Raw genomic sequence first — 26197 nt, 5'->3', positions numbered from 1 at the left:
TATGGCTGAATTAGAGCGTGTGGGGATTAGAAATGCGCTGCTTTCTTGAAATGGCCACCAGCCTTGTACTAAACATGTTTGACCGGGGCCATCTGTCTGCCCGTCAAAGTGTGGTCCAGTTTCCATCAGATAAGTCTGGAAGAGGAAGGTTTTTGTTGTGTTTTGTTTTTTGCATCCAACTTGTTAAAAGATATGAAGAATGAGAAAGTTTTAGCTCAGCAAGAAATGTAACAATATAAGTTTTTATTCTGTCATTATTCTAAAAGCCTCTAGAATTGTTATCTGCCTTTTCACCTAATTATACGCATATATACATACTCTTTGTATATATACACTTTGTATATATTATGCATATTATGTAAATATATACATATATACACATATATAATATTTATATAATTATACACGTATACACATATTATATAGTATATGCGAGTATATATTATAGCATGTATTCAGCATGGTATAATATAAAGGTCTCTAAAGACAGGCAGACCTATGAAAACATAGCTCTTATCACCTATTACTGAGTGACCTGGGGTACTATGCTTAACTTCTCTAAAACTTAAATTATCATGTCCAGTCCACTGGAAAATAATAGGGCAAAATGATATAATAGTGACAAAACACATAAGCATTCAGTACAACTAGCTTAATAAATACTTATTTTAAAATAAAGTCCCTCTGGCTCTAGAGGATGGAATAAGGAATATAAGGCCAGCTCTCCTGATGGTTACAGCTACTTAGCAGTGGCAAAGCCTACCTGTGGAGGAGTGAGCCCAGGGCCAGAGAGAGGATGACTGGAAGCTGGGAGAGGACCATTGAGAAAGGTCGTAAAGTCTTTACGGCAGGAAGTTCAACCACGTCATCTCCGTAGCTTCCAGGATTTTTTTAAATGGCAGGTTACTCTTAAACCTACAAGGCATAGGGGATCATATACTGTCATGAAAGGTATACAGGCGGAAAGGAAAGTGTGCCGTTTAGTAAATCAAATGGTACCTGACATGGGGCAGGCGTTCAGATAATGTGTGTTGAATGAGTAGGTGAATGAACATGAAACATCAGTAAAACTGTCCTGTAAGTCCCATGATAGAAATAATCAGCATTACTACCACATCAGCTTCTTGTTTCTCAGGTCACTGGACTGAGGGGAGGGAAATCCAAATAGTTTGTCTGCAATTAAAAGGCAGAAGGTCAGGTGCAGTGGCTCATGCCTGTAATCCCAGCACTTTGGGAGGTGGAGGCAGGCTGACCACTTGAGCCCAAGAGTTCAGGCCCAGCCTGAGCAACATAGTGAGACCCCATCTCAAAAGAAAAGTTAAAAAACAAAAAACAAAAAAAACCCCCACCAACAAAAAACCAGCCAACTGAAATTCCAAAGGTCTTTAGTCCACAGGTGGCACTAGGGGTCACTCAGAAAATAAAAATTAAAAAAAAAATTACTTAGGAAAGTCTAAAGCACTATATTGGGTACTTCATTATATCTGAAGCAAGTTGATGATGGTGCCCAGAAAAACAAGGTAGGGAAGCTGCACATTTATAAAGCTTATTAGAATATTCTTTGATTTATGCACTATTCGAAGCTTGAGCCTGGGAACTAAGGCCATACAACAAATCAAGGATTAAACTATCAACATGTGGGACCCAATCAGCTTTCCCAGCAATCATTGAGGCCACTGTGACTTTCCTTATTGTTATAAAATGTAGATATTTAGCCCTACCTCTTAAGACAAGATAGAACTCACCACAACCAGTTTTCACTACTGTAGTATCTAGTGGCTTTCAAATCAGGTAAACTAGGTGTTTTATCCCAGTCTGGCCTCATGCTAACTTCAGGCAAATTACACAACTTTTCTCAGTTTTTAACTTGTTAAGTGGAAATAATAGTCATTGTCCCAGAGGTTATTGAGTAGATAAGATAACATGGAGGAGTGTTTAATAAGTGTTCCCTCCCTCCTTCCCCTGCCTTTTAGACAAAGCAATCATTGGAGTAAAAACTGGCTTTGGCATGATGTGGGAAGGGCAGAGAAGGTGTGGGATGTTTTAAATTATATGTAAAATACATTTTTAATTTTTTTTTGAGACGGAGTCTCCCTCTGTCACCCAGGCTGGAGTGCAGTGGCGTGATCTCGGCTCACTGCAGCCTCTGCCTCCAGGTTCCAGCGATTCTCCTGCCTCAGACTCCTGGGTAGCTGGGATTACAGGCACGTGCCACCACACCCAGCTAATTTTTGTATTTTTAGTAGAGACGGGGTTTCCTCATGTTGGCCAGGCTGGTCTCAAACTCCTGACCTCAGGTGATCTGCCCACCTCAGCCTCCCAAAGTGCTGGGTTTACAGGTGTGAGCCACTGCGCCAGGCCTAAGATACATGTTTTTGAATTACTTGTGGATTGAAAGGATTATTATTGCCCTCAACAGTGCTGTGAATAACTGGCCAAAATATGGACAAAAGACCGTCCGTAAGTTACTAGCTGGGTGCTAGGCTGGAATCGATTCTTATTTAAGATGGCCTAGCAGGCAGGCCTCCACATTTGTTTTCATTCCTTTAGCTTCTACATCTTGCCTTTGAATACACGTTTAAAATGTTATTTCTCCCGACTCAAACCCCGTCACTGCAATAAAACTTCCTTTACTTTTAGAAGGATCTAAGTTCCAAGAAAAAAAGAAGGAAAAAAAGAGAGTTACTCTCATTTTCCTATTTCATAGACAGTTTTGAAAGCCTTTAGTGTTTGGGTGGGGCCCAGTCACACCCTTTGCAATCTGCAGACCAGTGGTTTAAATTTGTCATCCTTGTGGGCTGTAAAATGAAACCATGTACCAAAGAAAAATAGTGAATGACTCACTCACATGTGATCTTCCAGCAAAGGGAAGGATTCAGTAGGAATGTGCCACAAGGCTGGCAGGTCCCTTCATAATAAGCTCAGGTGGCCTGTTCTGGGATGTGGGTCAATGTTAGGAACCTGAATGGAGGCCGCCAAGTTGTGGTGGGGTCTGAAGGAGAGCTTCAGTTACCGGGGTGAATTCACCACAATGCAACATCCAGCAGACCCAGAGAAACTCTCTCTCAGCATGACAAGAAAGGGAGGATTCCTATTCACCAGGCTCATTAAACCTGTGCGCACACACACATGCAAACACACACGTGCAGACACACACACGTGCAGACACACACATATTGCTAATTTATTTATATTAAGAAATACAGTGCCAGGCATGGTGGTTCACACCTGTAATCCCAGCACTTTGGGAGGGTGAGGCAGGCGATTGCTTGAGCCTAGGCGTTCAAGGCCAGCTTAGGCAATGCAGCGAGGCCTTGTCTAGAAAATTAAAAAAAAAAAAAAATTAGCTGGGCGTGGTGGCACGTACCTGTAGTTCCAGCTACTCGGGAGGCTGAGGTGGCAGGATCGCTTGAGCTAAGTAGTTCAAGGCTGAAGTGAGCTATGACTGTACCACTGCACTCCAGCCTGGGCAACAGGGCAAGACCCTGTCTCCAAAAAAAAAAGAAAAAAAAAAAAAAAGAAAGGAAAAATATTATTTAGGCAAAAATCCTCATGCTCCAATATTTGTAGACAGGTTGATTTGGGAGGCCAAACTCTAGTCTAAAAGGTGCTTGGCAACCATGGAACAAGGGAGTATTAGATGGACAGAATTCATCTTCACAGTGGGGAAATATCTGACCCCTGACCACTGGCTTCACCCTTTCCGTAGGACAGGGCTTAGATGAATATTTCAAAGTAAGCATCTGTGCCAGTTTTGCATGGAGCTTGCTCTGCTGATGGACACAAGTTTTCCTTAAACATGCTAATATCTTCCAGCAAGCCTGCTTCAACCCAGGAGCCGTTCTTTCCCATTAAAATGAGTTTGCATATCTTTGTTTTGATGGGTGTTTGCTGATTTTACTAGTCTAATGCTTAGGGAAGTATCTACTTTGCCCGCTTTCCAAATGCTGGGTGAGAGAGGAGAATGCACCACACTGTTACCTCCACATATAGCCTACTAAATAGGACTTGAAATCAGAAGTCCTTGTTCCACATCCCTGCAGTCTGCCATAAGGACATAAGAAACTTTCTACTTGAGTCAGCACCTGGCTTGCCCATTTCTGGCAGATACAACTGGGCAATTTGTGTTACAGTGTATTATTATCCTTCTGGACATCCTGGAAACCAGTATAGATGTATTCTCAACATACCTACTTTTTCTTTATGAATTCATTGTAAATTATTTCCATGAATTTATGTAATCTTAGTTGAAATAAGTTGAACTTATTTACAACTTATTTTTCCCTTTTGTAACTGCTATTGAGATAAGTCTTATATAATTCCCAACTATCTTTCAGTTGCTCCAAAACTATGTCTTAAAAACTTCAGATCCCTATCCTAAGCCCTAGTCGTAGAGTTCAGATACTGTTAAGAAGCTGTAGTCACCCACCCATGTTCTTCATAACCCTAGGTTTTTAAAGACATCACTAAAAAGTGTGTCACCTTCAGGCTTCATCTTTCCATCTGGAACAGTCCTGATGCTTTTAGAGTTATTTGAATCACCCCCAAAATGGGAGCGTGTTTGCATTTTACAGATGTAAAAACTGAGGCATAGTTGCTAATTATTTCGCCCCATCTGTGAGCAGCAAAGGAGCTTTTAAACCCCCAACACAGTCTGAGTCATTGTGGACTTGGTCACAACGTGCAGCTTATGGATTGTAGAAAGGGCTTCAGAGAGAAAGAACAAAGGAATCAAGGAAGGTGAGATAGCAAAGAATGTCGGGCAGAGGCTCTGCTAAGAGCATGGCACTGCGAGGCAGGTGGAAAATGAGGTGGGAAGGTTATAGGTGGAGCTTCCAGAAGAAAGGCTTTTCAGCCCTTGGGAGCTGTCATTCTGTGCAGCTAAGAGAGGCCTACAGCAATTGTGTTTTGGGGGGTGCATTTCTTTCCTCTTTCTGCTCCCCCCATCCTTGTGCCAAGAGTTATTGAGGCCTTACCAGGTGCCAGGCTCTATGCTAATAAGCATTTGTGTAGACTGACTTTACACATACTATCTGATATAACAATGAATCGAGGAGTACCATTTTCTGCATTTATTTGTATACTCTATTTAGAAATTTGTTTGGTGGCCAGGCGCAGTGGCTCACACCTGTAATCCCAGCACTTTGGGAGGCCAAGGCGGGCAGATCATGAGGTCAGGAGATCAAGACCATCCTGGCAAACATGGTGAAACCCTGCCTTTACTAAAAATACAAAAATTAGCTGGGCATGGTGGCGGGCGTCTGTGATCCAAGCTACTTGGGAGGCTGAGGCAGGAGAATCCCTTGAACCCGGGAGGCGGAGGTTGCAGTGAGCCGAGATCACGCCACTGCACTCCAGCCTGGCAACAGAGCGAGACTGTCTCAAAAAAGAAAGAAAGAAAGAAAGAAATTTGTTTTGTACTAGTAAAACTTTAATAAATAAACAACAGCTGTCTATATATAAATGTGTATATTACACTGTGTGCTGTCCAAGTTTCAAAATAAATTGAATAAAAGTACCCAGTGTTCAAGTATGATACCTTCTTTTTCCTTAAGTGAAATATTTCTAGCTCCTTGTGTAATGACTCTCAGTATTTCCAGAAGGCTTTGCTCAAGATGTCTTTCCACTTTTTGATGTGGTAAAAAGGAGTGGAATGTTCATATTAAAGGTTGCCTCTTTTGGAGAGGTGTCCCCCTTCCCTGCCTCCTCACTTGTCGTTTATTCCAAAACTACATGAAAGCAAAGGGAAGGCCCTTGCTCTGAAAAGCAGTATCTGCCAGGGTTGTCAGCCAATTAGCATATGAATCATACTTACCAAGGGATATGGGTACATGTGGATCATTCACATGACATGAAACAGGGCCTCCAGACCAAGGACTGGCTAAGATCTGTGAAGGTCTTAAGCTTTGCCCCTGATTTTTTGTTTGTTTGTTTGTTTATCAATATTTGTTTTATTCTCCTTTCTTTTCTTTTCTTTTCTTTCCTTTTCTTTCTTTCTTTTTTTTTTTTCTTTTTTGTTTTTGAACAGAGTCTTGCTCTGTCACCCAGGCTAGAGTGCAGTGGCACAACCTCGACTCACTGCAACCTCCACCTCCCGGGTTCAAGCGATTCTTTTTTTCTTTTTTCTTTTCTTTTTTTTTTTTTTTTTGAGATGGAGTCTCACTCTGTCACCCAGGCTGGAGTGCAGTGGCGTGATCTCGGCTCACTGCAACCTCTGCCTCCTGGGTTCAAGCAATTCTACTTCCTCAGCCTCCCGAGTAGCTGGGATTACAGGCGTGCACCACCACGCCTGGCTAATTTTTGTATTTTTAGTAGAGACGGTGTTTCACCATATTGGTCAGGCTGGTCTTGAACTCCTGACCTCATGATTCGCCTGCCTCAGCCTCCCAAAGTGCTGGAATTACAGGCATGTGTCACCGTGCCCGTCCTCAAGCGATTCTTGTACCTCAGCCTCCCTAGTAGCTGGGATTACAGGCATGCTCCATCATGCCAGGCTAATTTTGGTATTTTTAGTAGAGGCAGGGTTTCACCGTGTTGGCCAGGCTGGTCTCAAACTCCTGACCTCAAGTGATCTGCCCGCCCCTGACTCCCAAAATGCTGGGATTACAGGCGTGAGCCATCTCACCCTGCCCTATGTGTTAATAACCATTTAAAAATTTCCACCCTGCTAAGACTAGTCCCTGACTCTCTGTGCCTTTCTCCATTCTTCTCTTAACTAACCTCGTGTTTTTATTAGCATCTGTAAGACCCATAACGGGAAACTGAGAGAGAAAATTCAATAAGACTCCCTTGGTTTTGCAGCAGTAAGGTTATATGAGATGTTTATGTAAAAGGAGCCCCCCCACCCCCCGCTTTTTTTTTGAGACAGAGTTTCGCTCTTGTTGCCCAGGTTGGACAGCAGTGGCACAATCTCAGCTCACTGCAACCTCCGCCTCCCAGGTTCAAGTGATTCTTCTGCCTCAGCCTTCTGAGTAGCTGGGATTACAGGCACCCGCCATCATGCCTGACTAATTTTTTGTATATTTAGTAGAGACGGGGTTTCATCAAGTTGGCCAGGCTGGTCTCAAACTCCTGACCTCAGGTAGTCCGCCCACCTCGGCCTCCCAAAGTGCAGAGATTACAGGCGTGAGCCACTGCGTCCAGCCAAAAGGAGCCCCCTTAATCACAGCGTTTACCATGACCTGGGTAACAGGCATATTCAGCAGACAAATACCCCGATGATCGTCAAGCCAGTCCTCTGTGGTTTGCATATGAAGCACATCAGCTGCTTCATCAGGGGTATTCTACTTGGCATTTATAAGGGGAGAGGAACAGTCCCCCTTCTCAGGGTAAACAGACCTTAGTGTGGCTTTTGTCCAGTCCACCAGGCTGGATGTTCTCTCAGGAATAACCTCCTATGTGTCTGGACCAACTGAAACATCTGCGATTGCTCCATAGAGAGCTGTGGGTCCTGCATCAACCCAAACACGAATGCTAGCATTTTGAATACTCTGCAGTGTTCGAAACCTAAGACACTGTCACTCACTTAGTTACTCACACAACCCATTTGAATAAAGGTTCTTCAGGAAGTTTATGATACTGATCTACAAAATGAAATAACTTCTTCACACTATACCCTGTGGTTTCAATCGTTTCATGGTTTGCCTTCCACCCCACATGAACTGCCTTCTTGGTTACCAGAGTTCTTAGTGATATTGTCTAATCTCAGCATGATTTTGCCATTGGTGGGTGGCTTTGCAGTTACTGGCTAGAGCGCAGACTCACTGAAATCTGAGCTTGGTCTGACCCAGCACTCTCTTTTAATTTTATTTTATCTGTTACAGATAATAACCAAGGGACTGAATATATCGCCTTTTCTTATTAGTTTGCATTTCCTTATGCTTCCAGTGAGCCAACACCTTGGGGTAGCTTTTACCTTTACTAAAAGATCTCAGCATGGTATGCTACTCCGTACCATGAGTGGCTGTTACCAGTGCCATGGGTTCTTGTAATCACCCAGGATAGAAATCAAGAGCAATCACCATACATAGCAGCAAAGAGAAAGTTTGTTTTGGCTCGTGCACAAGGGAGCCAGTGCTGAGAAAGGAAAAGAAACAGACTGCTATCGGAGGATAGTGTGTGGGTTAGTTTTATAGGGTCTTTCCATGGGAAAGGGTTACATCAGAGCATGTATAGGAGAGGCTTTTCTAGCACTCATGCTTCTTCATGCATCATATGCAACATTAGTATTTTAAATCTCCACCCCACGCATTTTTAGCCTTAAAATGAGGAAGGGTAACTGTAGGTTGGACTTTAAGTCTAGCTATGCATGCAGGGCTCCAGGGAAGTCCCCAGCCCCCTGAAATAGGAACTCGTGGTTAATAAGCTTCTTGGGTCTTTTGTTATTAATTGGCTGAGAGTTACATAAGTTAAAGCTTGAGTGAATGGCTTCTATCATTTTCTTCCAGGCCATTTTATTTATTTTTATTTTATTTATTTATTTATTGAGACAGAGTCTCTGTTGCCCAGGCTGGAGTGCAGTGGTGCAATCTTGGTTCACTGCAACCTCCACCTCTGGGGGTTCACACGATTCTCCTGCCTCAGCCTCCTGAGTAGCTGGGATTACAGGCACTCACCACCATGCCCAGCTTAATTTTTGTATTTTTATTAGAGATGGGGTTTCACCATGTTGGCCAGGCTGATCTCGAACTCCTGACTTCAGGTGATCTACCCATCTCAGCCTCCCAAAGTGCTGGAATTACAGGCATGAGCCACCATGCCTGGCCCAGGCCATTTAAAAATAGGGAACCCACCAGCCTGCCTGTCTCATGACCATGTGGCCACCCAAGAATCAAAGTTTCTCATCCCCAACCCTTTTGTTCTTTCTCTTCCCAAACCACATATTTCTGCAAGCCAGGGCCATTCTAGCAAATCCCACTTCTGACACCAATTGTATAGGAAAACAAACTATTTTTCCTTATACTTTAACACTTTTTCACTTCTAGCACCAGATGTGATGGGTGAGGGGGTGGGGTGGGGGTTCCCACATCAAGCAGTTCTTCAGTTCTCTTTGGACACCAACTGGGTGTACCACAATTTAACTAAATTCTGACACTATCAAGTTAGCACAAACCCCACTGGTTAAGGCAGGGGTGTCCAATCTTTCGGCTTCCCTAGGCCACATTGGAAGAAGAATAATTGTCTTGGACCACACATAAAATACACTAACCCTAACAATAGCTCATGTGAAAAAAAAAATTGCAAAAAATCTCATAATGTTTTAATAAAGTTTATGAATTTGTGTTGAGCCAGATTCAAAGCTGTCCTGGGCCACATGTGGCCCACGAGCCACAGGTTGGACAAGGTTGGGTTAAGGGATCAGTCCCACAATCCTCCACCACTTCAGATGCCAGTGGCAAGTCCAGCTTGTCACCTGTGCTTCTGATGGAATGGCTAGAAATCAGAGGTTCCCATGACCCCCTGTTGACTTTCATCATTTGCTAGAATGGCTCACAGGACTCAGGAAAACAGTTTACTTACTGGATTATCAGTTTATGATAAAGGGCTACAGATCAGGAACAGCCAGATGGAAGAATGCATAGGGTGGGGCACGTGGGGAGGGGTTCACAGCTTCCACGGCCTCTCCAGGTGCACTGTCTTCCCAGCACCTCCATACGTTCACTAACATGGAAGCTCTTCAAACCTTCCACTCCCTATTTCCCACTGACTTTTGGGTTTTTATGGAGTCTTTGTTACATAGGCATGATTGATCCAATCATTGGCCATTGGTGATGAAATCAATCTCCAGCCCTTCTCTCCTCCCCTGAGGTGAGAGATTGGACTGAAAATTCCAACTCTCTAATCACAGAGTTTGTTTACCGGGGCAACCAGCCCCCCATCCTATAGTTATCTGGGGGCTTTCCAGACATCCCCTCATTAACATGAACTCAGGTGCGGTTAACCGGGCTTGTTATGAATAACAAAAGATGCTCCTTTCACCCTTATTGTTCTTATCGCTTACAAAATTCCAAGGGATTTAGGAGTTCTGTACCAGGAACAGGAGGACGAACAGGTGTATATCCCTTTCTCTAAGTCACAATATTATATGGCCTGACTGCATCTTCATCTCATGCCACTCTTGCCCTTGTTCACAATGCTTTTGTCCATCCTTCAAACACAGTAAGCCAATTTCTGCTGCAGGGCCTTTGCACTGACTGCTCCAGCTACCTGAAAGAGTTCTCCTTCAGAATTTTGAACAGCTAGCCCCTTCCTTTCATTCAGGTCTTAGTTCAGATGTCAACTCAGAGATGCCTCCCGGATCGCCCTGCCCAGGCCAGCTTCTTCCTGGTAACCTGATCCTGTCATACTCCACGTCAGGGGTCAGCAAATGTTTTCTGTGAAGGGCCAGATAATAAATATTCTTAGCTTCCTGGGCCACATGGTCTCTGTCACAACTACTCATTTCTGCTGTTGTAGCTTGAAAGTAGCCACAGACAAAATATAAACAAACACGTGTGACTGTTCCAATAAGTCTTCGAAGTTTGAATTTTGTGCAATTTTCACATGTAATAAAATATCCCTTATTTGATTTTTTGGTCAATTATTTAAAAATATAAAGACATTCTTGGCTTGTAGGTTGTACAAAAGCAGGATTTCACCCATGAGCTACTGTGGTTTGCCGACCCTTGCTCTATGCTATCATCCTGTTATATTTTCATCATCTCGCCGAAATCAGAAATTATCTTATTTATTCGTTCTAAAATTTGTTGTTGGTGACAAAGAGGTTGAATAGAAGTTATAAGTAAGAGTTAAAAATATATTTTAAAATTGTCAAAGGGTTTTAGCAGCCTATGCTGGGCCTGTTAATATCAGAACCAATTAGAGTTAGCCAAGTTATAATGCATCTCTACAGTGGATATCAATACTGTCACCAAGTCAACTGTCTCTGGAGTCAGAAAAGGCCTGGTTGATGTATATCTGGCATTTAGAAAGAGAAGTTGGGCTGGGCGCGGTGGCTCACGCCTGTAATCCCAACACTTTGGGAGGCCGAGGCGGGCAGATCACCTGAGGTCGGGAGTTCGAGACCAGCCTGACCAACATGGAGAAACCCTGTCTCTACTAAAAATACAAAATTAGCCGGGCATGGCGGCACATGCTTGTAATCCCAGCTACTCAGGAGGCTGAGGCAGGCGAATCACTTGAACCCGGGAGGCAGAGGTTGCAGTGAGCTGAGATCATGCCATTGCACTCCAGCCTGGGCAATAAGAGTGAAACTCTGTCTCAAAAAAAAAAAAAAAAAAAAAGAGAAATCAGAGGGCCAGGTGTGATGGCTCATGCCTGCAGTCCCAGCGCTTTGGGAGGCTGAGGTGGGCAGATCACTTGAGGTCAGAAGTTCAAGACCAGCCTGGCCAATATGGTGAAATCCTGTCTGTACTAAAAATACAAAAATTAGCCGGGTATGGTGATACATGCCTGTAATCCATCTACCAGGGAGGCTGAGACAGGAGACGCGCTTGAACCTGGGAGGCAGAGGTTGCAGTGAGCCAAGATTGCACCGCTGCACTCTAGCCTGGGCAACAGAGCAACACTCTGCCTCAAAAAAAAAAGGAAAGAGAAGTCAGAATGAATCCTTTTTTTTTTTTAATGAAATAAGAGGAGTCAAGTAATGATTTATATTGTGGAAAGAGCTTGAAAATTATGTTTGTTAAAGCTATTTGTCAAAAGATAAAGATGTCTAGTTATGTAAAAAATAAAATAAAATAAATAAATGTGTCGTCTATCTCTCCTGGTAGACTATAAATGCCTTGACAGCCGGTTCATTGTCTTATCCACTGCATTATCTCTATCAGTGCCTGGAGAGGTGCTGTGAGAGGTCATGTAGGAACATTTGGTGATTGAATGAGTAAATCTACACAGTCCATGAGTCACTACTTCTGATAAAGTCTTCCTTCCAAACATCCCCCGTATATCATATTCCAGTGCCACACCCTGCCCAGGCTTTTGCCTCTACCCATCTGTTCCTGTAGCTGTCTCTCAAGCCTTCTTAACTCCTTCTCTCTCACTCCAGTCTCTCTCTTTCCAGTTTACCCTATAGTAAAGTACAGTACCTTGTTAAAGCTTTTCTTTTATTATGGCATTTCTCTGCAAATAACAAAAAACTTTCCACAGTATTCCCACGATCTATGGTATTCTGTAGCCAGACTCCTCAGCAGGCCGTGCAAGGCCCATACCATTCAGTTCACTTTGGCTTTTCCAACCTTGTTTCTGAGCCTTCCCTGGAATGAGCCCTCTGCTGTCACGCCCGCATTTCCTCATTATTCCTGAAACTGCAGCTCATTCTCACCTCTGTACCTTTGCTCAGGGTGTGTCCCAGGACTAGTTGGTTCTCCCCTTAGTTGAACCCCCAGGTAATAGGGGGTAAGTCGGCAATGAATGATGGGAAACAGGAAGAATGAAACTGGAAGGTAAAAAGCAAATGTGATCAAACAAGGCCTAAATGGTAATCAGGTGGGTTAAGAAGGACTTAGTTATCATCAAAAAGCACACTGCTTGGTCAGATTATCTAGACCAGTGCTTTTCAAACTACTGTGCAGGCAAATATTTGGGGAATCTTGTAAAAATGCAGATTCTGGGAGTAGGTGTGGGGTAGGGACCTGAGATTCTGCTTTTTTTCTCTCTCTCTCTTTTGAGACAGTGTCTCACTCTGTCACCCAGACTGGAGTGCAGTGGCATGATCTTGGCTCGCTGCAACCTCCGCCTCCCAGGCTCAAGTGATTCTCCTGCCTCAGCCTCCCAAGTATCTGGAATTACAGGCGTGTGCCACTACCCCCCAGCTAATTTTTATATTTTTAGTAGAGATGGGGTTTCACCATGTGGGCCAGGCTGGTCTCAAACTCCTGACCTCAAATGATCCACCTGCCTCAGCCTCCCAAAGTGCTGGGATTACAGGTGTGAGCCACCACGCCCAGCCAGGTTCTGCATTTTTAACAAGTTCCCAGGAATGCATGTACTCCTGGTTCTAGGATGACTCTTAGAGTATCAAGGATCTAACTAAACTCTGAGAAAAGGAGCCTTATCCAGGTGGTTCGCACCTGTAGTCCCAGTGACTCGGGAGGCTGAGGCAGGAGGGTCGCTTGAGTCCAGGAGTTCGAGGCTGCAGTGGGCTATGATTGCACCACTACACTCCAGCCTGGACAATGGAGGGAGACCCTGACTCAAAAAGACAAGAAAAGAGAAGGTGCCTTGTTTATATGACTTAGATATGGGAATAGGAGGTGGTGGGCTGCCATTAGGGGACTGTTTATGTGTCATGAGAACTCCACAAGAGTCCTAGACTACAATGAAGACATTTCTTGCATTCTGAACAACTGAAAAAAATGTGTGATGATGATGAAAGAGGGGGTGCTGAAAACCGAGGACAAAGTTGAGTGTATAAGCCTGCAGCTTAAAGGGAAGAAAATCTTTAATCCTAGAATGGTGGCGGTGAAAATCGCCACTGGGAAACGAAAAGATTCTAATGTTGGTTGGGCTGCCGGCCTGTCATTACACACACACAAACACACTCACACAGATGCACACACAGAGGGGAGGCTGGTATGCTGTACTTTCCTCTGAGGCAGTTGGATTATCTCTTTTCTCAAAGGGGGAACCTCTTCTGATCTGCTGTAACATTCAGTTCAGAATCTGTGTCCAGCTTGAGTACAAGTATTGGTACTTTACCCTAACAAAACAATAGGAATCCTTTCTGTCGTGTGTATCTCCAAACAGAAGAACAGGTAGGAAAATATTTTACCAGTGTGATAAAGTCGACTTTTTTTAACAGTTTCTCTAATTAGCCCATTCCTTGTATCTTTGGCTAATCAGTAACTGGCCTTTTGATTAAGTTGGGTGTCATTTCCTCATGGCTTAGCTTCATGCAAACTGCAAGTTATCCTGATTAATGATTTTAATGCCATTTCCTTCATCACAGTAATTTCCCCTCTGCTTTTATCACAGAAGAACTTCTGCTTGGGTGGCTGAACTCTGATCTTGACTTAGAGTCATGGCCATGGTAAGTTGTGAAATACCTCAACCCTATCTGGTGCCAGCTGCCAACAGGTACAGAATGTGGGCTCAGCAACTGTTAGCTTAAACAAAGCACTGTTTACTCAACAGAGGGGAAGGAGGAGGACATGAAAAGGCAGGTCTATTTCTAAACATCATTTAAATTTCTTTTAGGGGTGGTAAGCAACTTGACCTTGAAAATTGATTCAAAGAGAGAATTCTTTGAATTCTTTTAACATCCTGAGAATATAGAAACAAGTTGTAATTTTCTGTCTGCAGAAGCGCTACATGTTTATTTTAGAACATTTAAAAAGGAAAAACTAAAAATTCATTAGGTTCTACTACCAGAAGAGGACTGCTATGGATACTCTGAGGTAGCCACATCATTTCAGGCTCATCAAGAGGGGTGTTTCTTAACAATATGGGTGTGTTGGCTGCCTCCTGCTTTAGACAGTAATCAGACGCCTTGGACCTTGGTTATCTGCTCTTTGGAACAAGCATCGAATTGAATCCCTTTGAGAGTTCTGTAAAGTTCAGCTCTGAGGTGGAAGCTGAGCCTCTTAGCTGAAAACATGGCTCTACCTAAGGCTGGCCATCTGCTCTCCTTCTCTCGCCCAAATACAGTTTCTGAATAGACAAGTAATTCTGACCCGTGGTCTTCTGGAGGAAGCAATAATAGAAGTAGAAATCTTATACCTAGAGAGGAACTGGAGAGCCTGCCAGCTTGAGATGCCTTCCTTTAGGAAGATGGATGTGTAAAGTAAACTATCCTGAACAAAGAGTAATATACTCTTAATTTCTTTTGCATTAGATATTCCAGAATTTTCTTCATGATCTCTGACAGTCAAAGGCTTATTCATGTGTGCCCCAAATCTCTCATGCTTTAGTTTAAAATCATTTTCTTGCTGATTGATTCTCCCTGGCCATGGAGAATTTTTTTTAAAATATTTATGTATTTTTATTTTTTATAGAGATGAGGGGCTTGCTATGTTGCCCAAGCTGGTCTCAAACTCCTGGCCTCGAGCGATCCTCCCACCTTGGCCTCCCAAAGTTCTGGGATTACAGGCATGAGCCACTGTGCCTAGCCAACGTGGAGAATATTTATTCAGAAATGCTTATGGTGCCCCTACTTTGTGGCAGATGTGGGACTAGGACTCAGAATTAATGAGATGCTTTTCCTGTCTTCAGCAGGCTCACAGCTTTCCTACAAATGAAGACTGTAATCAAGTGGCCCTTTGTGTGCTTTCCACTCGGAGAAAATTACCTCAGTTGCTCTCATCTTTCCTCCTAAAACCTGTTTTTCTATCATGACTATTATTTATTAGACAGATAAAGGACATTTTAAAAAGAAAACCACACTATATAGTCGCAACAGTGGAAACATCAACTATTTGCCATTTTTTTATTTTAGACCTTACTCATATGTATAATGATTTTTAAATAAGAGTAATAAGAGCATAAATAATAGTTTTGTAGCTTTCCTTGTACCCCACTTAGTATAGGAAAATAGGAAACAAGTTATTCACTCTGATCTTATGCTTTATCTCTTCTAATGAGATAATGTAATGTTTATATTACATTTCATATCATTAAAATTATTTACTCTAGTGGTTATGAGTGTTTTAATTTTCTTCTTATTTTTATTTTTATTTTTTTGAGACAGAGTCTCAATCTGTTGCCCAGGCTGGAGTGCAGTGGTGCGATCTTGGCTCACTACCACCTCTGCCCAAAGTTTAAGCAATTCCCTTGCCTCAGCCTCCTGAGTAGCTGGGATTACAGGTGCTCACCACCACGCCCGACTAATTTTTTGTATTTTTGGTAGAGACAGGGTTTCACCGTGTTGGCCAGGCTGGTCTCGAACTCCTGACCTCATGATCTGCCCGCCTCGGCCTCCCAAAGTGCTGGGATTACGGGCGTTGAGCCACTGCGCCCAGCTTTCTTCTTAATTTTTAAAAAATTTTCCAAATTCTCTACAATATTTTTTTAAACCATTGTATTCAAGATTTTAAAACATGTTTTATGGAGGTACAATTTGCATATAGTGAAATGCACATCCTTTAAGGTTACTGGTCGTTAAGTTTTGACAAATATGTATATATACCCACATAACCTACTCTCATATCAAGGTAGGACATTTTATCATTCCCAGGAGCTCCTCCATGCCCGTTTCATATTAACTCCCCCTCCCACCCTCCACTCCACACAAGAAATGCAACTGCTGTTCTGAGTGTTATCATAAGTTAGTTTTGCCTGTTCTAGAACATCCTATATATTGAATCATAGAGTAGGTACTCTTTTGTGTCTGACTTCTTTTTCTGGGCATTATATTCTTTTGCAATTCATCCGTATTGTTGCATCAGTAGTTTTGTTCCTCCATTCCTTTTTAGTGCTCATTAGTATTCCATTGTATTGTACTCTGATATTTTTGGCATGTATCTTCTTCATTATTAATGTAATAACAATATTTCATCAATTGTGATATGGCACCTATTTCTATCTATTCATTTTTGTCATTCCTTCCTATATCCTCTCTGTTTCCTTTGCCTGCTATCACAATGGGCCCTCTTGGGACAGAATTCCCTGTCTTCCCAGAATGGATAATGGCCTATTATACTCTGAAATTCAATCAATATGGATATTTATCATGCTAACAGGGAACACATTTCTTGATCTCTTTCCTGGAGAAAAAGAGTCACTAAGAATGCTAACTGATAAACGGAACCACCCTTGCCAATTCCTCTATCGATTCACCTTGTTATATATTAATCCTAATCCATAGTAGTGTCCCTCAGCAATGCAGTTTGCTTAAAAGTTGAATGCAGTGTTTGAGTGCCATCCAAAAATTTTTCAATACGGAATTTCCAAAAGAACCTTGTGAAACATTCAACTCAGAAAGCTGTCTCATGCTGGGGCCAACGGCCATGTTGGAATTCTGACAGCAAGTCACCAATTTGCGTATTACTACTGATATATAATAGAAGAAAAGAAGTAAAGTGCCTCTGTTAGTTTCTTGAGGCTGCCAAAATAAAGTATTTGCAAAAGTAATTGCACCAACCTAATAGCACAAACTGGATGGCTTAGAATAGTAGAAATGTATTGCCTCACAGTTCTGGAGGCCAGAAATCCAAAGCAAGGTGTCAGCAGGGCCATGCTCCCTTTGATACCTGTGCAGAAGCCTTCTGGGCCTCGTCCTAGCTTCTGGGGGTTTGCTGGCAATCCTAGCTATTCCTTGGCTTGCTGCTGCATAACTTCCGTCTCTGCCTTTGTCATACGGTGCTCGCCCCTTGTATGTCTGTCTTCTCATATCCACATCTTCTTATAAGGACACCAGTCGTATTGGATTAGGGGCCCACCCTACACCAGTATCACCTCATCTTAACTGATTAATCTGCAGCGGCCCTATTTCCAAATAAGGTCACATTCTGAGGTGCTGGAGGTTAGGACTTCAACATGTCTTTTTTTGGGGGGGAGATACAATTCATCCAATAACGGGGCCCAAGGAAGTCGATGTCATACATGTCTACCTTCCTCTGTCAGACATATAGAGGGTGATGACCAAGTGCCAAATGCTTACCATATCCAGAACATGAAAGCCTGGTCTTGCAGCAGAGAAGGCCCATGCCCTGGGTACCTGAGGACTTGGATGGGCTTGATGTGGGCCACTATGGGCCTGAGAGGTCCAGGCCAGGCTGGTCTAGTGCAGTAAGCTCAAGTCAGGCTCACCAGAGAACTGTGCTAAGGGTATAAAAATCCTCCATTCCTTTAGATGGCCCATATTACATTCTTGGATCCAATTAGATTATCAGAAAACTTTAGCTCTATTCCACACTGTTTATGCCACCTTGTACAAATGCTCCATCCTACGTTCTGCTTTGGCATTACCCCATAGGCTTGTGTGGAGGTATAATACAAGAAATAGATAAAAGAATCTCATTATTTTATTTATTACGGAGGTACAGCTGAAGTTCTCTTTGATGACGATGATGACGATGATGATGATGATGATGATGTTTCTGAGTTTTTGTTTTAGTGTTTACTTTTTTCTGGGTTTTGTGCTAAGTGCATTCCTGTATTATCCTGTTTCTGTGAGTTATCATTATTCGCAACATACAAGTGAGAAAAATGAAATGTCCCCAGGTCACACAGCTAGAAAGAGGTAAAGATAAGATTCATACCCCACTCCAGTGCTTATGCTCCTTCCCACTAAGCTTCTTAGACCAAGTGCCAACTACTCCCTCCTTCCTCAGCCTCTGGACAGTGCTCGATCCTGGATTTCCTATGAGCTCAAGGACCACCCCTTCTCAGCCATCCTTTCTGGGCTCTCCCCTTTTGGACCTGTACTGTTGGAGAGACCCAGGCTTATCCTAAGTCCCTGTTCCCTATTTTCACTTTCTTTCCAGGTCATTTCATCAAGTACCACCCAAATGCTGATGCATCCCAACTTTATTATACTGGATGTGACCTCTAGACTTATACCGTGTAACCAATTGTCTTTTTGACAATTCCACTTGGATATTTAATGGACATCCCAAACTTAACATTTCCAACATAGAACGTCTAAATCCCACTCCACACTGCCACTCTGAATCTGGTAGTCTTCCTCCAGTTTTCTCCATCTGGGTAAATGATACCCAGCTGCTCAGGGGAAAAGATTTAGAGTTATACTTGATTCTTTTCTTTCCTCACCTCCCACGTCAGTCCATCAGCAAGTTCTGTCGCCTTTGCTCCAAAACATGTGCTGAGCTGTCTGTTCCTCTGTTTATTTCCATCTTAACTATTTCACCCTAGTCTAGCTCATATCCCACCCCCAGATCTTGGCCCAGGCTCTCAAATGGTCTCTGCATCTCCCTACAGCAGCCCAGGAGGATCTTTGAAATAGATAAGTCAGATCACATGTCCCTATCTCCTTGCTCAAAACCTGTCGGTGGCTTTCTACTGTACTTAGAATATAATACAAACTCCTTACCTGGTTTGAAGGGCTGCCTTGCTCTGGCCCCAGCCCACCCCTCTGATTTCCTTCTTTTTTATTTTTAATTCATTTATTTAAATATTTTTATTATGGAAAACTTTAAACATATACAAAAGTAAACAGAATACTATAAGGAACCCCTTTGTGTACCTATCAATAATTATTAACTCATGGTCACTCCTGTTTTTTGTCTTTGTTTTTCTGAGACAGGGTCTCACTCTGTCGCCCAGATTGGAGCACAGTGGTGTGATCTCGGCTCACTGCAGTCTCCACCTCCTGGGCTCAAGAGATCCTCCCACCTCAGCTTCCTGAGTAGCTGGGACTACAGGCCTGTGCCACCATGCGTAGCTAATTTTTTTGTATGTTTTTGCAGAGATGAGGTTTCACCATGTTGCCCAGTCTGGTCTCAAACTCCTGGGCTCAAGAGATCTGCCTGCCTCAGCCTCCCAAAGTGCTGGGATTACTGGGGTGAGCCATCACATCCGGCCATTTTCTTCTTTATATCCACTTCCCCCCCTTTCTCTCCACCTGTGTGATTTTGAAGCAAACCCAAGACATCTTCTCATTTCATCTGTAAACTATTTCAATAGATTAAACCTCTTTTAAAAATGAAATATCACCATAATGCCATTCTTATACCTAAAAATGTTAAAACCAAGTCGTTAGTGTCATCAAATGTCAAGTCAATGTTCAAATTTCCATCATCTCATAAATGTCTTTTGCTTTTTACTGTTTAATTTAGGATCCAAATTATGGTACTACAGGTTCACATTATGATCATTGATGTTCCTTTTCATATCTTTTAAACTGTAGTTCCCTTCCATCTCTCTCTTTAAATTCTCCTTGCAATTTATTTGTCGAAGAAACTAGATCGTTTTTTAAGTGCTGTGTCTCAGAGTCTGGATTTTGCTGACTGCAACCCTTTGGTGTGGTTTAACATTCTCCTTTCTCCTGTTTACTGTAAATTTGTTTTTGGCTCTAGAGGCTTGACTGGATTCAGGTTTGATATTTTTCCCTTTTGGGGAGAACAGGGTTCCACGTTGGTGTAGTTTGTCTTCCCCCGCCTCCTTGCCCACCCACTTGAGCCACACTGGCCTCTGTCCTGCTTTCCCTACAAACTAGTTCCGGCCTCAGGACCTTTGCAGGAGCTGTTTCCTCTGCCTGTAACCCTTGCCTCCATCTTTGCATGAGCAGCTGCTTCATTTCATTCAGCTCTTAACCTCAGTGTCACTCCTCAGAATGGGTCCTGCAGGACCTCTCTATCTGCTTCACAGCAATGCTCACCCCTAGGCACTTTATGGAATTGTGAATTGTTGGCTTGTTTACTGTCTGCCTCCCATGAGCTAGAGCATCAGTCCCGGGGAGCAAGAGCTTAATTTTTCATGGTCACTACTGTACCCCTAGCACCTAGAATACCATCTAGGCTATGGTCAGTGCTCAGCAAATGTTTGCCGAATGAGATGCCTCCGTGTTGGTGAGAGGCTGCCTCTCAGTAACATCACTCTCTTGTGTGCTCAGGCAACCAAAGGAGGTACTGTCAAAGCTGCTTCAGGATTCAATGCCGTGGAAGATGCCCAGACCCTGAGGAAGGCCATGAAAGGGCTCGGTATGTGTCCTGCTGGAAGTGAATCCTCCTGCGTGCATTGCACATCACAGGGTCACACAGGAGGGTGCCATGTCTGCTGGCCATCACGTGGGTCTTCCTTTAATAAAACACAAGGGAGGCTGGGTGTGGGGCTCATGCCTGTCATCTCAGAACTTTGGGAGGCTGAGGTGGGCAGATCACTTGAGGCCAAAAGTTCGAGACAAGCCTGGCCAACATGGCAAGACCCCATCTAGACTAAAAATAAAAAAATTAGCCAAGCGTGGTGGCACACACCTGTAATCCCAGCTACTTGGGAGGCTGAGGCAGGAGAATCACTTGAACCCAGGAGGTGGAGGTTGCAGTGAGCTGAGATCCCGCCATAGCACTCCAGTGTGGGAGACAGAGTGAGACTCCATCTCAAAAAAGAAAGAAAGAGGCTGGGCACGGTGGCTCACGCCTGTAATCCCAGCACTTTGGGAGGCTGAGGCGGGTGGATCACGAGGTCAGGAGATCGAGACCATCCTGGCTAACACGGTGAAACCCCGTCTCTACTAAAAATACAAAAAATTAGCTGGGCGTGGTGGCGGGTGCCTGTAGTCCCAGCTACTCGGGAGGCTGAGGCAGGAGAATGGCGTGAACCCGGGAGGTGGAGCTTGCAGTGAGCTGAGATTGCGCCACTGCACTCCAGGCTGGGCGACAGAGCGAGACTCCATCTCAAAAAAAAAAAAAAAAAAGAAAGAGGGAAAGAAGGGAAGAAGGAAGAGAGGGAGGGAGGGAGGGAAAGAAAACACATGGAACAAGTTGAGATAAGTTGGGACAAACTGGATGGGGAGGGGCATTAGTTCTTCACTTTAATAAAGAATGATAAATTTAATATACTCATTATGGATTTCCCCTATTGTTTAAACCTGCTTTGAATTACGACATCATGAATCTGCATATTAAATTTTAGAAATGTATTTGTTTTCCAATTAGTGCTGGTGTATATATGGTGCCACAGATTTACAAAGCAGTTTCACAGACATTATCTCATTGGATATATGCAATAACCTGTGATTTAGTGAAAGCAGCTATTCCTATTGTTATTTTAGCCCCATTTTACAGATGTGAAACTGAGACCCAGAGAGGCCGAGTAACTCTCACCAAGTCGCACAGTGAGTGAAACTGAGCCATGGCTCACACTAGGCAGATCCCATCTCAAGCTCGGGGTCATCAGCACTAAGTCCACATTCTTGCCTTGAGTCCCTCTGCTTGTTGCTGTGGTGATAGACACAGCTGTGACAGCACCGACATGCAATGTGTGGAATTTAATGTGAGAAGGCTGGTGAAGCAGCCTTGTTGTCTGGGGTAAATACTAAGGTTTTTGGTGTCATGGCCAAGGAGATTGAGGTTGCAGACAGACAGACACACACACAGTGAGTTTGGAGCAGGAGTTTAATAGGCAAAAGAAAAGAACAGCTCTCCATCACAGAGAGGGGTCCCGAGCGGCTTGCCAAGTGGTAGTAAAATTGTCAGGGTTTTTATAAATGGGCTACTGAGGAGGGGGCTCATGAGCAAAGGAGGTCTTATCCTCCTAGGGTCCAGTGGTTTGGTTGGGACCAGGTGTGCCTTCTATATAGAGCAGAGTTTTTTTTAATCAGCTCTTATCCCATTCTCTGACCACGTAGATGGACTCTTATTCTGTGTTTCTTTGTCTTGCTTATCTGGGAGGGAGAGTTTCTGTGTCTGTTCCCACACATCTTCTTGCAGCTGCAGACATCCCCCCAAGTCTGTTTTTAGCTCCTCAATCTTACTGCGCCTAAAGGGAAGGAATATGCTTATTAAGACCCACTGTTTTACTGGGGCCCACTGTGTAAATATGAAGTTTGGTGATTACCCAGGAGACTTCCCCCTCCCTTTCTGTGCTCAAGCCATCTTCTCTGTGTTTTACAGCCTGAACTTTCAGGCTGCTTGTTGTTAGAAGAGAAGTGCTTTTTTTTGAACTGCATGAGGTTAGAAAGGGAGCTATTTTTGAGCTGCTTTTTGTTAAAAGGAAAGTTTTCTGCTGGGACTCACTTTACCCTAAATGTCTACCTAAATCATTTCTTTCTGCCTCCTATAACATATTTCCCCCCTCAGGAATGAAATCCGTAACTGCTGCTAGGGTAAACTGGGTGACGATTTCTTCTGGCTACTTCCTGCTGGAGAGTGGCGTTGTGTGGGGAACAGCAGCTAGGGCTCCTCCTGGGGTTGATTTAAGGGTCCCTCGTAGGAGGGCAGTTTCATTTTCGGCTCCATTTTCAGCACCATCTGAAGCTTGATGGTTTCTAAGCGAGAAGAGATAAACTTCACAAGGAGGTTTAGAATATAGGTTCTAAATATGAGTATTAAGATTACTATTATTAATGGGGGCACTATAGGCTGTAACCATGACAACAGAGTTTGTTTGATACCTGTGAGCCATTCAGATGGGTTGTGCTGCTGTAAGTGGGTATATGGGGCTTGGCTTTGTTTAGCTTCCTTGGTCTTACTTTCCCAAAAAAGGGAGAAACCCTGGGGTTCTAGTTTACCTGGCAGGATTTGTAGGATAATTGCCCAGAACTAGAACATGTTTCCAGATTTTTCTATTACCGATGCCTTTCTGTTTTCTCTGAGCTGCAGCCAGAGATTCCTGGTTGGTTGACAGGAGTAAGCAGGGTTAGTTTAAAATGTAGGCAAGAACTTAAAAACAACTGATGAGACTACAGGTTAATAACAGATGTATGATAAGTTTTAAAACATAATTTCTCTTTCTCTAGTCCTCATTTTTGTTAAAAATAATCTATGATAGGACTGAGTTGTTTGCAAAACAGACTTCAGTCCTATACTTGGCCTAATTATTTGCATAAAGTACAGCAAGAATAATCATCCTTACATAAGCCTCTTAGATTGGCTTTGATGGAACCTTGTTCCATGAGGAATTTTAGATAGGACTTTTTAAAGCCAAGCCCAGCCATAGGTTTGTACTTTTAAATACCTGTGAGTTGGATAAATTTTTTTTCCTTCTTGAGGTTCCAGAAGCATGGGGTTCCTAGGCCTGTTAGAAAGTGACATTCTTTACTCACTGCAGGTCAGGAACCCTGTATGGAGACTGTGCAGACAGGTATGAGGCCAGTTTTCCCCAGGGGCTTTTATTGGCTCAGCAAGTTAAGCTTGATTCCTTAAAGGGAAATATACCCTTCCAGTCAAAGCCTTGGTAAAACAACCAGTTTTTCCGATTGTGTTTTGTTGCAAGAGAAAATGGATTCTTGCTGCACTGATTCAAACAACTATATTGTTGTAATTTAAGAATATTTATAACTAGTTTCCAAATTCTACAGGAATTAGGCAGAGAGACATAAACATGCTCCAAACTTTGCCTATAGTAGTACACTTTGCTTAGTTATCAAAGGCTGTAGCTAGCTTAAGACAAGTTTTTTTGACTCTAAAAAATAAAATAAGGATTAGCCGTGTTCTAAGAATAAGTGAAGAATATTGCTTTAGTTTTCTGTTAGTTCAGTTCATTCCATTAACTTTTGTTTTGATATTTATAAACATTTTAGCCTTTTATGAGTCCCATACATTTTTTGGTCATGACAAACCTGCATTGGAGAGAACTTGTTAAAGTCCCATGGCTTGATTATGAACCATCTTTTGAAGAGAATTAAAACAAAACAACAATTGTCTGTAAATGACAAAATGTCCAGTTTGGATACAGTCAGAAATACAATTGACAAAGAAATTTGGTTATTTTTGTGTTTTTCAAAAACCCAACATAACAACCTTAATTGTAATAGCACATATTCAGACACTAGAACCATAGACATCCCATACAGTTTTGGAACACATGTTAATATTATTCCCTAAAATATAACCTGAAGAGTATTAGACATCATTTTGGCAATTTTATGTACCTCAGCATGTTAAATAATACTGTTTACCTCTCTTCTAGATGCTTCAGGGGTCCTCTGCAGCACCCAAAAGCCAGGGGTTAGGAAAGACAGACTTGAGACTAAAGTTTGACTTTGGGAAGCCTGTTAAGTATATTTAAAATTTAAAACACTTGATATTATGAAATAGAATTTTAGATTACCAAAAGTTTTTGTTTTTGCCAAAATGTTGAGCCAGAAATTTGAAAAAGCAAAAACCATTCATTAGCCTTTTCTATTCCATGAAAATCCCGTGTTAAGAGAGAAAGTTAAATTTTACCCTTGCATTAGTTTGCTATTAATGTTAAACTTAATTTTAAATGAAACATTATAGACAATCCTATTTAATTTTAACCAGTTTGACCATGAAGTGAGATTTTCACATACCTGTTATAACCCTTGACAAGTTTTGCTAAAGAGTAGATTAGCATTTTAAGAAAACCTTGCTGTGCTTTTATTTCAGTGATTAATTGACAGAAAAAAACCATATAATGCCCTTTTGCATTTAGTTAATATGTTTACACGCAGTGTTTTTTTTGCAAGATTTTTACAGTTTTTTTTTTTACAATTTGCTTAAACCTTCTACTTTAAGACAATTCTTTATTTCTAAGCAAAATATACATTTCCATGCCCTCTTATAATCTTTAAATAAAAACATCTTTTACTGTTTTTACACACTTTGCGTGTAATTCCATGTTCAGTAGTTTCAATCACATGTTATAATGGTAACTTTTAGTAATTTTTAACTTTAATGTAAAACCTGTTAGGTTGTTTTAATTATGTGCTGGATGCAGATAATGTTTGACTCCTTTCAGCATAGTTAGGGACATGGTTGCTTCCGTATGTTCCCAGGTGCTACCAATTGTGAAGCAGGCACGTTGACAGTTTTTAAAGACTAAATAAAGAAGTAGTTTTACGGCCAGTCGCAATGGCTCCTGCCTGTAATCCCAGCACTTTGGGAGGCCAAGGCGGGCGGATCACGAGGTCAGGAGATCGAGACCATCCTGGCCAACATGGTGAAACCCCGTCTCTACTAAAAATGCAAAAATTAGATGGATGTGGTGGCGCGTGCCTGTAATCCCAGCTACTCAGGAGGCTGAGACAGGAGAATCACTTGAACCAGGGAGTCAGAGGTTGCAGTGGGCCGAGATCGCACTACTGCACTCCAGTCTGGCGACAGAGCAAGACTCCATCTCAAAAAAAAAAAAAAAAAAAAGCAGTTTACAACCTTAAAACATTTAGCAAACTAGTATTTGACCTGCATAATTTAGACCACATTTTTATACCTTGAAGACATTTGTACTTTACCAATAATTCCTAAGACTCTTTTTATTTTTAAAGATTAAAGTCACATGAACTGAAAGGTACCACAGCTTTTACTTTTCCCTTAAAAATGTTTGATTTAAGCGCTTATTTTTCTTAGGCCAATTAATTAGAGCTCCTTTTTTTAATAGGCATTACACAGGTAACACATATATAACCACACAAACAGAAGAAGATCCAGCAGTTATAAGATTTTGCATTTGCCAATGTCCCAATTGGATTATTGGCCTCTGAGTGAGGTTCTTTCAGAACAGAGCTAGGAATACAGTTTCCAGGGCCTAATAAGCAAGCATAGCCAGAAGACAAAGACGATTTTGAGAGGTATTTATTCACCTTTAATTCCAGGGGCTCCGAGGAAAACAGATTTTTCCT

The 26197-nt window shown here is 42.4% G+C and overlaps 1 protein-coding gene across 5 annotated transcripts in view; it reads left to right on the top strand.

Moving 5' to 3' along the window:
• ANXA4 (annexin A4) overlaps positions 1-26197 on the top strand; it is a 185743-nt gene that overhangs the window by 123757 nt on the left and 35789 nt on the right. For all 5 annotated transcript variants that reach the window (XM_034953318.3, XM_024927721.4, XM_063594890.1 and 2 more), the window contains 2 exons: positions 13975-14029; positions 20510-20597. In XM_034953318.3, coding sequence (XP_034809209.2) covers positions 14021-14029; positions 20510-20597 — 97 coding nt within the window. In that variant the 5' untranslated portion in view covers positions 13975-14020. The remainder of the gene's footprint in view (positions 1-13974; positions 14030-20509; positions 20598-26197) is intronic.

The sequence above is a fragment of the Pan paniscus genome, chromosome 12 (genome assembly GCF_029289425.2).
Source record: "Pan paniscus chromosome 12, NHGRI_mPanPan1-v2.0_pri, whole genome shotgun sequence".
Classification (NCBI taxonomy): Eukaryota; Metazoa; Chordata; class Mammalia; order Primates; family Hominidae; genus Pan; species Pan paniscus.
Note: the sequence above shows the minus strand (reverse complement) of the source record. Positions and strands in the feature narration are given on the sequence as shown.